The sequence below is a fragment of the Podarcis gaigeae genome (genome assembly GCF_964106915.1).
Source record: "Podarcis gaigeae genome assembly, chromosome: 5".
NCBI classification, from domain to species: domain Eukaryota; kingdom Metazoa; phylum Chordata; class Lepidosauria; order Squamata; family Lacertidae; genus Podarcis; species Podarcis gaigeae.
Genome location: NC_139681.1, coordinates 33540007 through 33552943, shown reverse-complemented (window position 1 = coordinate 33552943; position 12937 = coordinate 33540007). Strand labels below are relative to the sequence as shown.

General features: G+C 46.4%; 1 protein-coding gene across 6 annotated transcripts in view; it reads right to left on the bottom strand.

Moving 5' to 3' along the window:
• NUDT13 (nudix hydrolase 13) overlaps window positions 1–12937 on the bottom strand; it is a 20050-nt gene extending 7113 nt beyond the window's left edge. For 5 of the 6 annotated variants that reach the window (XR_014564827.1, XR_014564828.1, XM_083740775.1 and 2 more), the window contains exons 1-6: window positions 9679–9766; window positions 7919–8021; window positions 6931–7070; window positions 5499–5606; window positions 2738–2844; window positions 930–1055 (exon numbers count right to left, since the gene is read on the bottom strand). Coding sequence is in view for 4 of the 6 variants with exons in the window: in XM_083740775.1 (XP_083596901.1) it covers window positions 930–1055; window positions 2738–2844; window positions 5499–5606; window positions 6931–7070; window positions 7919–8021; window positions 9679–9721 (627 nt within the window). In the remaining 2 variants the exon portion in view is untranslated. Of the gene's footprint in view, window positions 1–929; window positions 1056–2737; window positions 2845–5498; window positions 5607–6930; window positions 7071–7918; window positions 8022–9533; window positions 9628–9678; window positions 9767–12805 lie in introns of those variants that run through there. The other variant, XM_083740777.1, reaches the window with a different exon arrangement.

The window sequence follows — 12937 nt, the reverse complement described above, 5'->3', positions numbered from 1 at the left end:
GTACAAACTGCAACCACAGGAGTAGGATGTGTGAAAAATGCAAGCAACCACTACAAAGGCCCCCACACTTACACTTTCCTCGCTGTTATGGGCAGACCCTGGAGCAAAACAATTGGCAGTTCAGAACACAGGATCCTGCTGTGGACTTTGGCACCATCCCGACTATCAGGGTCCATCTTAGTGCTCTTGCGGAAACAAGAGATGTGGAATGCATCTCTGTCTCTTTAAAACTTTTTCAAATAGCAGCTATGCGGGTGGGGTGGGGGCTGGGTGTGTTTGAAGATGCTAGGATTGGGATCCAATCCATGGTACTGGGGAATTCTGAAGGAGGGGGCCTTGATGGTTCCCCTGTTACACAATGCTTCCCTAGAGAAGCTTGTCTGACACCTTCCCTAACATCTTTCAGGCACCAGGCAAAGACTTCTCTGTTCTCTCAGGCCTTTGAACACCATCTTAATCCTTTAAAAATATTGAAAGTGACACTTTTACAATGGGCAGAACGTGCTTTGTCCTTTTAGATTATTTTAGCTGTTTGTGATCAACTTTCTCTGTACAGTTTTGGGTTCCATATTATTTGACAACAAACAACAACAAGCATACTATGATTACAATTAATTGATTATTTTGTTTTTGTTTTAATCACGGTAAATGGTTCAATTCTACATCGCCCAGAGAGCCCAGGTAACTGGGTGTCCAGTGAATATAATAAATTCCTGCTCCTTTCTTGGCAACCTTTCAAGGGCCACGTGACACCGGTGAGGGGAACCAAAAGTAGGTGGAGCACTGGATGCAAATTTTACATTTGTACAGTTGGCTATTTTCTAGATACACCCACACACCCTTCTCTGCCCCCCATCCAGACAAGCAAGAGGCATGATCAGAGTTCAAAGACACGTGCCAACTGGACAAAAATATTTGAGGGTGCCCACCTGTGGGTAATAGATTATTTCACTGCTCTGACAGACCCGTTTGCTTCCAGCCAGGTTCTTCACTGTGAGCTGTCCTGTTTTCCCACAATACTGGTTGTTCTCATGCCAACGAAGGAGAGCCTGAGCCTATAAACATCAATCAGGTTATGAAGAACACTGAGAGGATATGAACTGCAACCCATTTGTTAACCCGCTCCCCCACCCATCAAAACTTGGTTTACAAAGTAAGAACAAATTGCTCCAGGAAATGCATATTTTCTTTCCATATGACACAGGTGTGAGGAATCTTTGACCTGCCAGATGTTGCTGAACCACAACTTCCATCATCCCTAGTCATTGGCCATCTTGGGGGGCTGAGGGAAGTTGTAGTTCAAGAACATCTGAAGGTTCCAAGGTTCCCCACACATCCTCTAACAGTAGCACAACCTCTAACAGAAAAACCCTCAGGTCAAGTAGGCTAGGCAGAGGCTTGCCCAAGAATAACCACTGAGCTTCATGGATGAGAAACAGATTTGAGATTCCCACAACCAAACATAACACTCTAGACAATACCCCATGCTAGCCTGGTAACAAAAGGAGCCACCCACCATCTTCTTTGGCCTCCGTGTCCACCTGCTCTCAGGAGCAGGCTTCTCAAGTATTGCCGGGGGTTTATAAAATCAGACAAAATTACTCCCCAATGGATTGCTTTCCTTAATCACCACTTTGAGGGCTTTATTGTCTTCAAGAGCCTACTTTGATGCCCCTCAAGTAAGAGCATCACAACTGTGGAGTGTTTGCACATCTTTGGTCCTGGACAACCCAATTGCTCCGTTAAGAGTTGGTTCTCCCGCAGTGTGGTGAATAAACAACAGCCGACACTGCCGTGGGCTGGGCACACTTCAACCAAAAAGATAAAACTATTTCTTGGGGACTTTGATGTGGTAAAGTGAAATGTAGGCACCAGCCCCAAACCACAATAAGTATAAGAAGTGGTTCAGTTTCACCCTCCCTCTTACATCAATGTGTTCTACATAGGAAGCTGCATCATAGTGAATCAGGTCCATCTAGCTCAGCATCTTGTATACATTGACTGGCAGGAGGTCTCCAGAATTTCAGGTAGGGTTCTCTTCCAGCTCTTCCTGGAGATGCCAGGAAGTGCAACTAGGATGCTAAGCCAATGTTCAACCACCTAAGGCAGGGGTCAGCAACCTTTTTCAGCTGTGGGCCGATCCACCGTCCCTCAGACCATGTGGTGGGCCAGACTATATTTTGAGAGTGGGGGAAATGAACAAATTCCTATACCCCACAAATAACCCAGAGATGCATTTTAAATAAAACACATTCTACTCATGTAAAAACACGCTGATTCCTGCACCGTACGCGGGCCGGATTGAGAAGGTGATTGGGCCACATCCAGCCCAAGGGCCTTAGGGTGCCTACCCATGACCTAAGGGATTGTGTGGTGGAGTCTCTAGCAGCAAGTGGCAGCCTGTTTCACTATCACAGAGGGGCAAGGCATGACAGGCCCCAGGTTCTTTGGCTAAAAATATTCGGCCCACTCTGATCAGGGTCTCTGAATGTCATTGGGTCAGCTGGGCTGTCCTGATAGCAGGCAAACGGGCCTACGGTGATGGAAGGAGGGTTGGAGGAATGAGGCAGAGATGATAAGGCTGGAAGGACATTTGTGAGGAGAATAAAAAGTGGGAGAGAAAAATGAGTTCACAGGGCCAGAATCTGCAGAGGTAAGAAAATCTGGATTTTCAGCTTTCTAACAGTAATATAATATCCAACACAAGCAGTCTCTGTGTTTACACGTAAAATCCTACCGTGGAAATCAAACTGGCATCTTCTTCTTCTAACTGGAAGAAAGCTTTCCTCATTTCCCCAAATGATCCATTGAGTTCAGCTTCAAGGGCAGATCTTTCCAAGGATCCTGGAATTCAATAAATCTGTGGGAATTGGATATCTCAGTTACTACCCCTACCCCCACGCCCTTTGATCTATATCAATAGCACATGATTATGGCACTGTAGCTGATAATAATAATAATAAATTTAGTAAATACACCACTCTGGGCGGCTCCCAGATGAGACTGCTGCTGTCACAAGGCGTCAACGTCATCTCAAAAGCAGTATATTCTTACAAAATGAAGACACATTAGGACAAATCGACTTCAGTGAAAAGCGGGTGTGAAAAATATAGGCCTGTATACAAGTTTGAAGGTGAGACCATATTATTCAGGACGGTGAAAGGGCAACTTTTCTGCGAAATGTTCCAGAAGGATGGCTCCAAATTGAGTGAGTGAATGGGCACCAAAATAAGAAATCAAATTCAATACAGTGGTGCCCCGCAAGACGAATGGCTCGCTAAACGAAAAACCCGCAAGACGAAAGGGTTTTCCGATTTTTTAGCGGCTTCGCAAGACGAATTTCCCTATGGGCTTGCTTTGCAAGACGAAAGCCCATAGGGAAATCTCCGGGGACAGTGGGGAAGCGCAGCGCGCCTTCTCCTCTGTTCCCGGACCTGTCCTAAGGCTTGCGGTGGGAGGTCCGGGAACAGAGGGGAAGGCGCGAAGGGCTTCTCCTCTGTTCCCGGGGCTTGCGGTGGGAGGAGGGTTTTCCCTCCCCACCGCCAACATTCAGAACAGCATTCTGAATGTTGGCGGTGGGGAGGAAAGCCCTCCTCCCACTGCAAGCCTTCAGGACAGGTCCGGGAACAGAGGGGAAGGTGCGCAGCGCTTCTCCTCTGTTCCCGGGGCTTGCGGTGGGAGGAGGGTTTTTCCTCCCCACCGCCAACATTCAGAACAGCATTCTGAATGTTGGCGGTGGGGAGGAAAGCCCTCCTCCCACTGCAAGCCTTCAGGACAGGTCCGGGAACAGAGGGGAAGGTGCGCAGCGCTTCTCCTCTGTTCCCGGGGCTTGCGGTGGGAGGAGGGTTTTTCCTCCCCACCGCCACATTCAGAACAGCATTCTGAATGTTGGCGGTGGGGTGGAAAGCCCTCCTCCCACCGCAAGCCTTCAGGACAGGTCCGGGAACAGAGGGGAAGGTGCGCAGCCTGCTGCCCCGCGCGAGGGGCGCTCTTAAGCAGAGCGCCCCTCGCGCGGGGCCGACATTCGCCGCTTGGAGAGCCCTGCGGGGAAGTCCTGCAGGGTTCCCCAAGCGGCGAATGTCTGCGCCGCGCGAGGGGCGCTCTTCTTAAGAGCGCCCCTCGCGCGGGGCAGCAGGCTGCTATCCGCAGCTTGGAGAGCCCTGCGGGGAAGTCCTGCAGGGTTCCCCAAGCTGCGAATGTCTGCGCCGTGCGAGGGGCGCTCTTCTTAAGAGCGCCCCTCGCGCGGGGCAGCAGGCTGCTATCCGCAGCTTGGAGAGCCCTGCGGGGAAGTCCTGCAGGGTTCCCCAAGCTGCGGATGTCTGCGCTGCGCGAGGGGCGCTCTTAAGAAGAGCGCCCCTCGCGCGGGGCAGCAGGCTGCTATCCGCAGCTTGGAGAGCCCTGCGGGGAAGTCCTGCAGGGTTCCCCAAGCTGCGAATGTCTGCGCCGCGCGAGGGGCGCTCTGCTTAAGAGCGCCCCTCGCGCGCGGGGCAGCAGGCTGCTATCCGCAGCTTGGAGAGCCCTCTGGACCTCTTCTGAAGGCGGGTGGGGGGCAAAAGTCTTTGTCCCCCCTGCCTGCCTTCCCGGGGGATTTTAAAATGCTGGCGGCCTTCAGAAGAGGTCGGGGGACAAACTGTCCCCAAACCTGGTCTGAAGGCGGTTTCCATAGGAACGCATTGATTGATTTTCAATGCATTCCTATGGGAAACCGTGCTTCGCAAGACGAAAAACTCGCAAGACGAAAAGACTTGCGGAACGAATTAATTTCGTCTTGCGAGGCACCACTGTACAATTAAGCATAAAGGGATGCACATTGGGGCACATTATTGGGGGCTGAAGAACTGGCTATCTCCCACCTCGCGATTAGAGCTGGATATATATGTATTGTTATGGGTTGGGGAGGTCAGTCTGGATGGTATCCTTGGATCCCTTCCAGGCCTGTGATCCTGTATCCGGTGAGGCTTAGAATCTAGTAGTAGAACAGGCTGCTGAACTTCTCAGACAAGTTTCCTTGCCTTCAGTGTTTCTCATACTTGGGTCACCAGCTGTTGCTGGACTACAACTCCCACCATCCCTAGCTAGAAGGACCAATGATGAGGGATGATGGGAGTTGTGCTCTCATCAGCATCTCAACTAAGCAATGGCACTCTCCAAGGAGGGACGTGGATAGGCTTCCTTGCTCCCTGCACTTGGCTAGATGCCACCTCATCCTAGGTTAGAAGAACAATAGCCAGAGTTGTGTCTGAGAGTTTGCTGGCTGGTGCTGGAAGCTGGAAACCTAATCAAGAAGCAAGATCTGTTGGGTTGTTAATGCTGTGAGCCCCTCCATCCTATGTTCTTTCTGTGTGTGTAAACAAAGCCACTTATCCTAAAAATACCACAGTCGCCACTGAACTTCATTCCAAGGAAACTGAACCCTGGGTAAGTGCAGGAACCCCTGCAGTCTTTCGCTGCTTGGAGATTCGGGTTGCATGCAACAGTATACAAAAGGTCATTCTAACCTAGGTCCAAAGCAAAATACGGCCTGCACTCATTTGAACATCCAACCAGCATGGAATCCTCTATCTTTTCTTCGCTCTGTTTGAACTTCTCTAGAATCCTCTTAATTTCTGAAAACCAGACAAACAGAGGAAGAGGAAGCTTAGAAAGGCACATCAGCAGAACATTGGTTAACATTTCTGTAATCTGGGACAGCTGTAGGGATGAGCGATGTCAGCTTTTAAACATTGCAATGTATCACCAGCCAAACATCGAGATATGATGATATATCGCTATGCTGAAATGGAGGAGATGGCACACACACACACACACACACACACACACACACACACACACACACCCCAAGCTAGGAGAGGGGAAAGACGAGCACCGAGCACCGTCTCCTTGCTCGCTAGCTCCCCCAGCACCACAGTCCCTTCCTCTCAGCCTATTCTCCAAGGAGCTGATTTGTCCTCTGGGCTCCAGTGCATTCCTGCCCAATCTGAAGTCTCCTTCACCACCCACCCGATTCTCCACACTCCTTCACCGCACGCCCAATTTCACAGCTCTTTCCTTCACTCACTCACACCCTGATTTCAAGCATCCTTCGCCACATGCCTGATTCTCCCTGTGCCTTCCTTCTCTCACACACACCCTGATTTCAAGCATCCTTCATCACTGATGTATCAGTACATCGCCCAGGCCTAGACCGCTGTCCTAAAACAAAAGCCACAGGTATATTTTAGAAATCTCTACCACAAAACCTGAAGTCGTTTTGAAATTTGTTTCACAGTTGAAAATTTCATAGGAACATAAGCACAGCCTTGCTAGATCAGGCCTGTGGTACAGAGGTTTTCAACCTTTTTGAGTCCATGGCTCCCTTGACCTACTATATTCTTTCTGCGGCACGCCTGTGGGGCTCGGAAACCCAGTTATGTCACCCCTTGCCATCATGCTTAAAAGTTTCATCAAGGAACGCCAGGAATTTAAGTTTTATTAGAGTGCTGATACCTTCCTGCTGAAAATTTCTAACCCCTGACTTCTTTCTCTCTCCCCCCTCCCATTTAAACTCAGTGATACAGAAGCCAACCGCAGGAGAAGGAAAACCCAACGACAGACAGAGACAACAAATTTTAGGTTTATCCCTGTCCTCTCTCATCCTTCTCACTGTTGAGTTCTCCAAGGACAACACTGAGGCTGAGGTGGAAGGAAGCGGACAGGCAGTGCTTCCCGCTGGACTGCCTGTAAGTTATAAGGCTGGCAGGTGGGGGCTAGCTGGGGGCAGACTGAGGTTAGTGAGGCAGTGCCTTCTTTCCCCTAATGGACCACCTTCCACTGCTTAATCTGCTGTTCTCCCAGGTTCTCTGGGAGCAGGCACTAAAAGCATCTTTAACACCTTAACAGATAGGACATTTCTCGTGAAAAGGAAGGATTGTTGCAGAATAAACTTGTTACCTGCTGCATTTAACTTTGGAGCCAGGAGCATGTTTCCTTTCTCTTGCAGTAAGGGAGAGTAGTTGTGAAACAGGAAGAAAGTTCCCAAGTTAGAGGCTTTCCTGCAAGCGTCATCATTGTCTTTTAGCTCGGACATATACCTGCAGGTAGAAAAGGATCAGAAAGTGCAGCACATGAAGAAGACTAACTGTGCAAGCCTACACATCTGTTCCTACAGTATTTTCTCCGGGCAAGTTTCCCACTGCAGCCCAACATGTAATTTCCTTACTTACTTCTACACAGAAGTAAGTCCATCTCAGATCAATGGGGGTTATTCCCAGTACAGTGGTACCTCGGGTTAAGTATTTAATTTGTTCTGGAGGTCTGTTCTTAACCTGAAACTGTTCTTAACCTGAAGACCACTTTAGCTAATGGGGCCTCCTGCCGCTGCCATGCCACTGGAGCACGATTTCTGTTCTCATCCTGAAGCAAAGTTCTTAACCCGAGGTACTATTTCTGGGTTAGCGGAGTCTGTAACCTGAAGCGTATATAACCCGAGGTACCACTTTACAGGGAATATGGGTACAGGGCTGTATCCAAAGTATTCTGTGGCAGAACCTGTTGTTGCATTCTCGATCTTTGTGCTCCAGATATTTGAAAAAATACTGATAATACAAGGTCTATTATTGACTGATTGATTGAATTTATATCTTACCTTTCCTCCCAAACAAGCCCATGCCAGCAAACGTATCCATAATTTAGTAACAACAGCAACAAAACGCAACATTCTAAAACCTTCTAAAAACAATTACAGTGAAAACGAAAAACAGTTACAATTAAAAACACGATTCTATCCAGAGATTGCTATGAACCTTAGTGTTCAGCCACCAGATGTCTGGGTAATTAAAACAGTAAGCCATAAAAACATACTGGAGTAATTCTAGCTTTATCCCATTAACAACAAATTCTAGCATATTGGGCTCAAATTCCCCACAGGTTAAGCATTTACCTCATTTTCTTGACATAGGTTGAATGCAACCTGGAATACAGAGAAGAAGCTCTTCTATATCCCACTCGATAGACCAAAGTGATTACCATCTTGTGTGCCATAGCTTAAAAACAAGAAAAATACCATATTATTATTAATAAGTCATACATATGCACAGACATACATCTTCAATGATATATATGCACACACACACACACACGACTTATAATAACCCTGATGGATCCTCATTTATGAATGAGGAAAATCAACACTGTGAACCCATATTGCATTTTTGGGAAAATCAAGTTCTTTCAATATTCAATAAAAATGAATAAAAACCCGATTTACCACAAGCATGCCTTACTGCCTTTTTTCTCTCTTGTTCTTGTAAAAACTGTAAGTTAAACCATTAATGCAAACACACACATTTTCTGTCTGCTCACCTACAGAAGGTATCATTTACAGTCTCCATTTTTTTTTTTGCCAGTAAAACTCTTGCTACTGTAACTATGCATGAAATGAATTTCTTATGTTCCACCTTAACTGCACCATCCAAACAGAACAGGAAAAAACAAACAGGGTGTCATAGAATCCTGTAGTATCCTCAGATCTTTACTGTCTGACAACAGACATTTGAGAAGAAACTGTACTTTGCCCTAAAAGTCACAGACAGAAGAGAGTTCAGGAACAGCTGCAGAAGCCCCAGCTCTTCCTACTTACCAGAAAAAAGTCCTTATTTTCTGGCTCTCCCTCCCCGTGGAATGTATTTTAAAAAGCACAAAGGTACATTAACTTTCCTTCCATTCTATCCGCCAATAATAGCTGCTGCCTGCATTACAGTTGCAGCTATTCTATCAAGCAGGAGACTAAAATGCAATCTTATGCATGTTTACTCAGTAGAAAGCCCTTGACTCCCACTAAATTTGATGGGATTTATTTATTATTTCTGTTTCTATACCATTTGCCATTCAAAATTGCAAAGCGGATCAGAGATAAAAGTATATAAAAATATTAAAAAGTATAAAATATGCAATAACAATGGAAATACTGTAACTTCAGTTGCAAGATGATTTACTGACATGGTGCAGAGTTAAGAGTATCTGATTTGGGAGAAACCCAGGATGAAATCTCTACTCAGTCATGTGACTCACTGGATCAGACACAGCCTCTGAGCTTACTCAGTACTTCTACAAAACAAAATAAAAAAATTCCTTCCAGTAGCACCTTAAAGACCAACTAAGTTAGTTCTTGGTATGAGCTTTCGTGTGCATGCACACTTCTTCAAGCTCATACCAAGAACTAACTTAGTTGGTCTATAAGGTGCTACTGGAAGGAATTTTTTTATTTTGTTTTGACTATGGCAGACCAACACGGCTACCTACCTGTACTCAGTACTTCTACAGTAGTACTACAGTAGGCAAACAAAAGTATTCAGGCATATGCAAAAGTGGAAAGAGAGAAGCACTCAGAAATTAATTTATTAGTTTTGAAAACAAGATGTGTTCCTTATTACAAATGTCCTATTTCTATCTGTGCAATGTCAAAGAGCAAGAAAGAGTTATATGTAAGCGGGATTTCTGTCATCAGTGAAGGAATTCAAAGTCCCAGGAAGGCTCTGTGGCGGGTTCTTCCATACCGTAAATGTTAAATCAATCACAGAGAAGTTGAACTTCAGATCTCAAAAGTGCAGTTTTGCTTTTTCCTCCAAGCTGCTTCTCAGTCTTAAATCCCTGCAGGGTCAGACAGTAGTCAAGAATGACAAATGAAAGCTTTTCACTTACTGTTATATAAAAGCACACGGCAGTTTCCGTCAGCAGGAAGCATTTAGCAAACACTCCACACTGATTGGCGCTCGGTTCAGCTTGTCTATTAATCCGAACTACACTACCCATAATCCTTTGGCTCAAAATGGGCCTCTGGGAAGTGTAGTTCAGCAGGTACAATTCCATTAACAACATAACCAAGAGTGGAGGTACCTATGCTGAAAGTGCTCTAAAGTGCTTACCAATGTTAGTAGGATTTGGATAGCCCCTTCCTCATTTTCCTCCAACGTTGGTTTAAATCAGGGGTCAGCAAACTTTTTCAGCAGGGGGCCGGTCCACTGTCCCTCAGACCTTGTGGGGGGGCCAGACTATATGTCGCCATGATTATGACCCACATTTTTTGCAAAAACCCTTATTGGGACCAACCCCAATGCTGCACAAATGTGATGGGGGGGGGGTCCTCATGCACACATGCTGCTTCCTTTGCTTTTTACGCGTTGACAGTTACTATTTCTCTCATAAGGCGGGGGGGGGGGCTGAGGTAAGTGCACCATTCCTGTCAGCGTGTGCACATGCGTGGGTGAAAGGAAAAGCCGTTGGCCATGCTAAGTCAGGCTGGCGCCACTCAAGCAAAAATGTTCTTTTCCCCGCATGAGGGAAGACTAAAGGACCCCTGACCATTAGGTCCAGTCATGACCGACTCTGGGGTTGCGGCGCTCATCTCACTTTATTGGCCGAGGGAGCCGGCGTACAGCTTCCAGGTCATGTGGCCAGCATGACTAAGCCGCTTCTGGCGAACCAGAGCAGCGCACAGAAACGCTGTTTACCTTCCCGCCTATTTATCTACTTGCACTTTGATGTGCTTTCGAACTGCTAGGTTGGCAGGAGCAGGGACCAAGCAACGGGAGCTCACCCCGTCGCGAGGATTTGAACCACCGACCTTCTGATCGGCAAGTCCTAGGCTCTGTGGTTTAACCCACAGCGCCACCCGCGTCCAAGGGAAGATTAGGCGGCTGCTATTTACCTTTCCATAGCTTGCACCATGTAGCTAACAAGCAGCCTCCCCAGTAGAGCACTGAACTGCTTTGGAGTGCAGCTGCCCAGGCGCTCCCTGCTTCCTGTAGCGGGGAGCACCACCGCCACAGACACCGGCGGGCGTCGGTCCCAAGACACCTCCGAGCCCCTGCCGCCGCAACTGCCCTTCCTGAGGTCAGTCGTCAGCAGCTCCATGGTGGAAATCTGAACTGTGGCTCCTTTTCACTCTTCCCCACCCCGGAAGAAAATATTGCTGCATGCGCGCGACGGACGGAGAAGGGGCTTGTCTCAAGCAGCCACCCGTCTCACTTTTGACCCCCAAGCCTGGCTGAATCGCAAAAACCATCACACACAGACGCACTATGCTGGCTGCCTGGATTCCTGGACCATCTGCAGGCCAGATCTAGAAGGCAATTGGGCCTGATCCAACCCGCGGACCTTAGTTTGCCAACCCATGGTTTAAATTTACGCAATGCTTCACACAGCCAAAAGGAGTCCTGAAAGGCATCAGTACACAAAAAATAAAGCTAACAACAGAAAATGTGTTAAAGCAATGCAAATGTACTAAAAGTGTTTCTCCCAAAAAATTATCTACCATATAAAAAAACACCTTCATCAAACACAATAATGAACACCAAAAATTATTATAGCAGGAAATTATTGTTAGTAATTACAACACAAAAATAAATGAGCAATAAAAGCAACAACAACAAAATATTTGTCAACCTGTGGCTTTCCCGGAGGCATCTAGTTGGGGAAAAGGATGCTGAACTAGATCTTATCTTCCTCTGCCCTTACCTTAGTAGTGTTTACGCAGAATTGCTATACTATTGTTTTCTATTTTCCCAGTAAGACTGCCAACTAAAATTTCTGGTTTCTGTATTGGGACTGCAGGTGACCTTTCTAGTTGTGATAGTGGAACTCAGAGCCAGGCCCTGGGCAGAACCAGCTATTTATTTATGGATCCAGATTTTGGTGCGGTTTGGAGCAGAATCCAAAATAAATGCGTAAGATGCCACGCAAATCTTTTTGTATTCATCTGATGTGAGCCATTAAGGCGGGGGGGGGGGGGGACCAGCCTTAACTGCCTCTTGCTTCTCTGGCAACTGGCCCAGCAGCAAAATCACATTCACAGGAACAAATGTACCTGCTTTGTACCAAGCCAGGTAATTGGTCTTTCTACCTCAATGTTAGAGAGCTGCTACAGCCGGCGGCAGCTCTCCAGAATTTCAGTCAGAGAATTTCCTCAGTTCTACCCAGGGCTTTTTTTCAGCCAGAACTCCTCAGAGCCTGGAGCTGTTTGAGTACTGCAGCCAACACTGATCTTACTGAATGAGGAGTCAGTAACAATATTCAGTCTACAGAGGTACCTCGGGTTACATACGCTTCAGGTTACAGACTCCGCTAACCCAGAAATAGTACCTCGGGTTAAGAACTTTGCTTCAGGATGAGAACAGAAATTGCGTGATGGCAGCGGGAGGCCCCATTAGCTAAAGTGGTACTTCAGGTTAAGAACGGACCTCCAGAACGAATTAAGTTCTTAACCCGAGGCATCACTGTATAGGGGGGGAAAGTTAAATGAAGTCTCTGAAGTTGTGTAGATTAAACAACCACTTTGAGGATGCCATTTGTATGCTTAAGGCACTCTGGCTGATGAATTCTTAAACTAAACTATAAATAAATAAATAAATAAATAAATGGGAGTATTTACAAAGTATATTGATAGTGCCATCCTTTTTGTTTTGTTCTCAAAGACAGTAATAAAGGTTGCCAGGCATTTAACTGGAATATATATATCCATACACAATTTTAAAAATGAGCCATTACGGGGATACGGCACACTTGTTCTTCGAATGATATACAGCACTGCCGAGTTATGCTTGAGTGTTTCTCACGAGCTTCTTGAATATAGCAAACACTATCCAGTTAATCCACAAGGCTAATAGGATTAACTGAGAAAACAGCTCACATAAATCTCTTTATAACAAGCAAGACTAGAGTAGTGTCTATGATAAAGGAAATGTCTGGCTTGCTTGGCAGAAAGATAGATGGAGCTTTCGTCTATTAACATATAATGCTTCTAACACAGTTTACTTGAAAAATTACTTACTGTGCTATGCTGTGGGTAAGGAGACTGATTTTATAAGCCATTATGGTCACATTGGCACTATGCATTTAACTCAGTATGATGCCCCATTAACAGTCATGGCTTTCACCAAAGAATTCTGGAACTATAATTTTT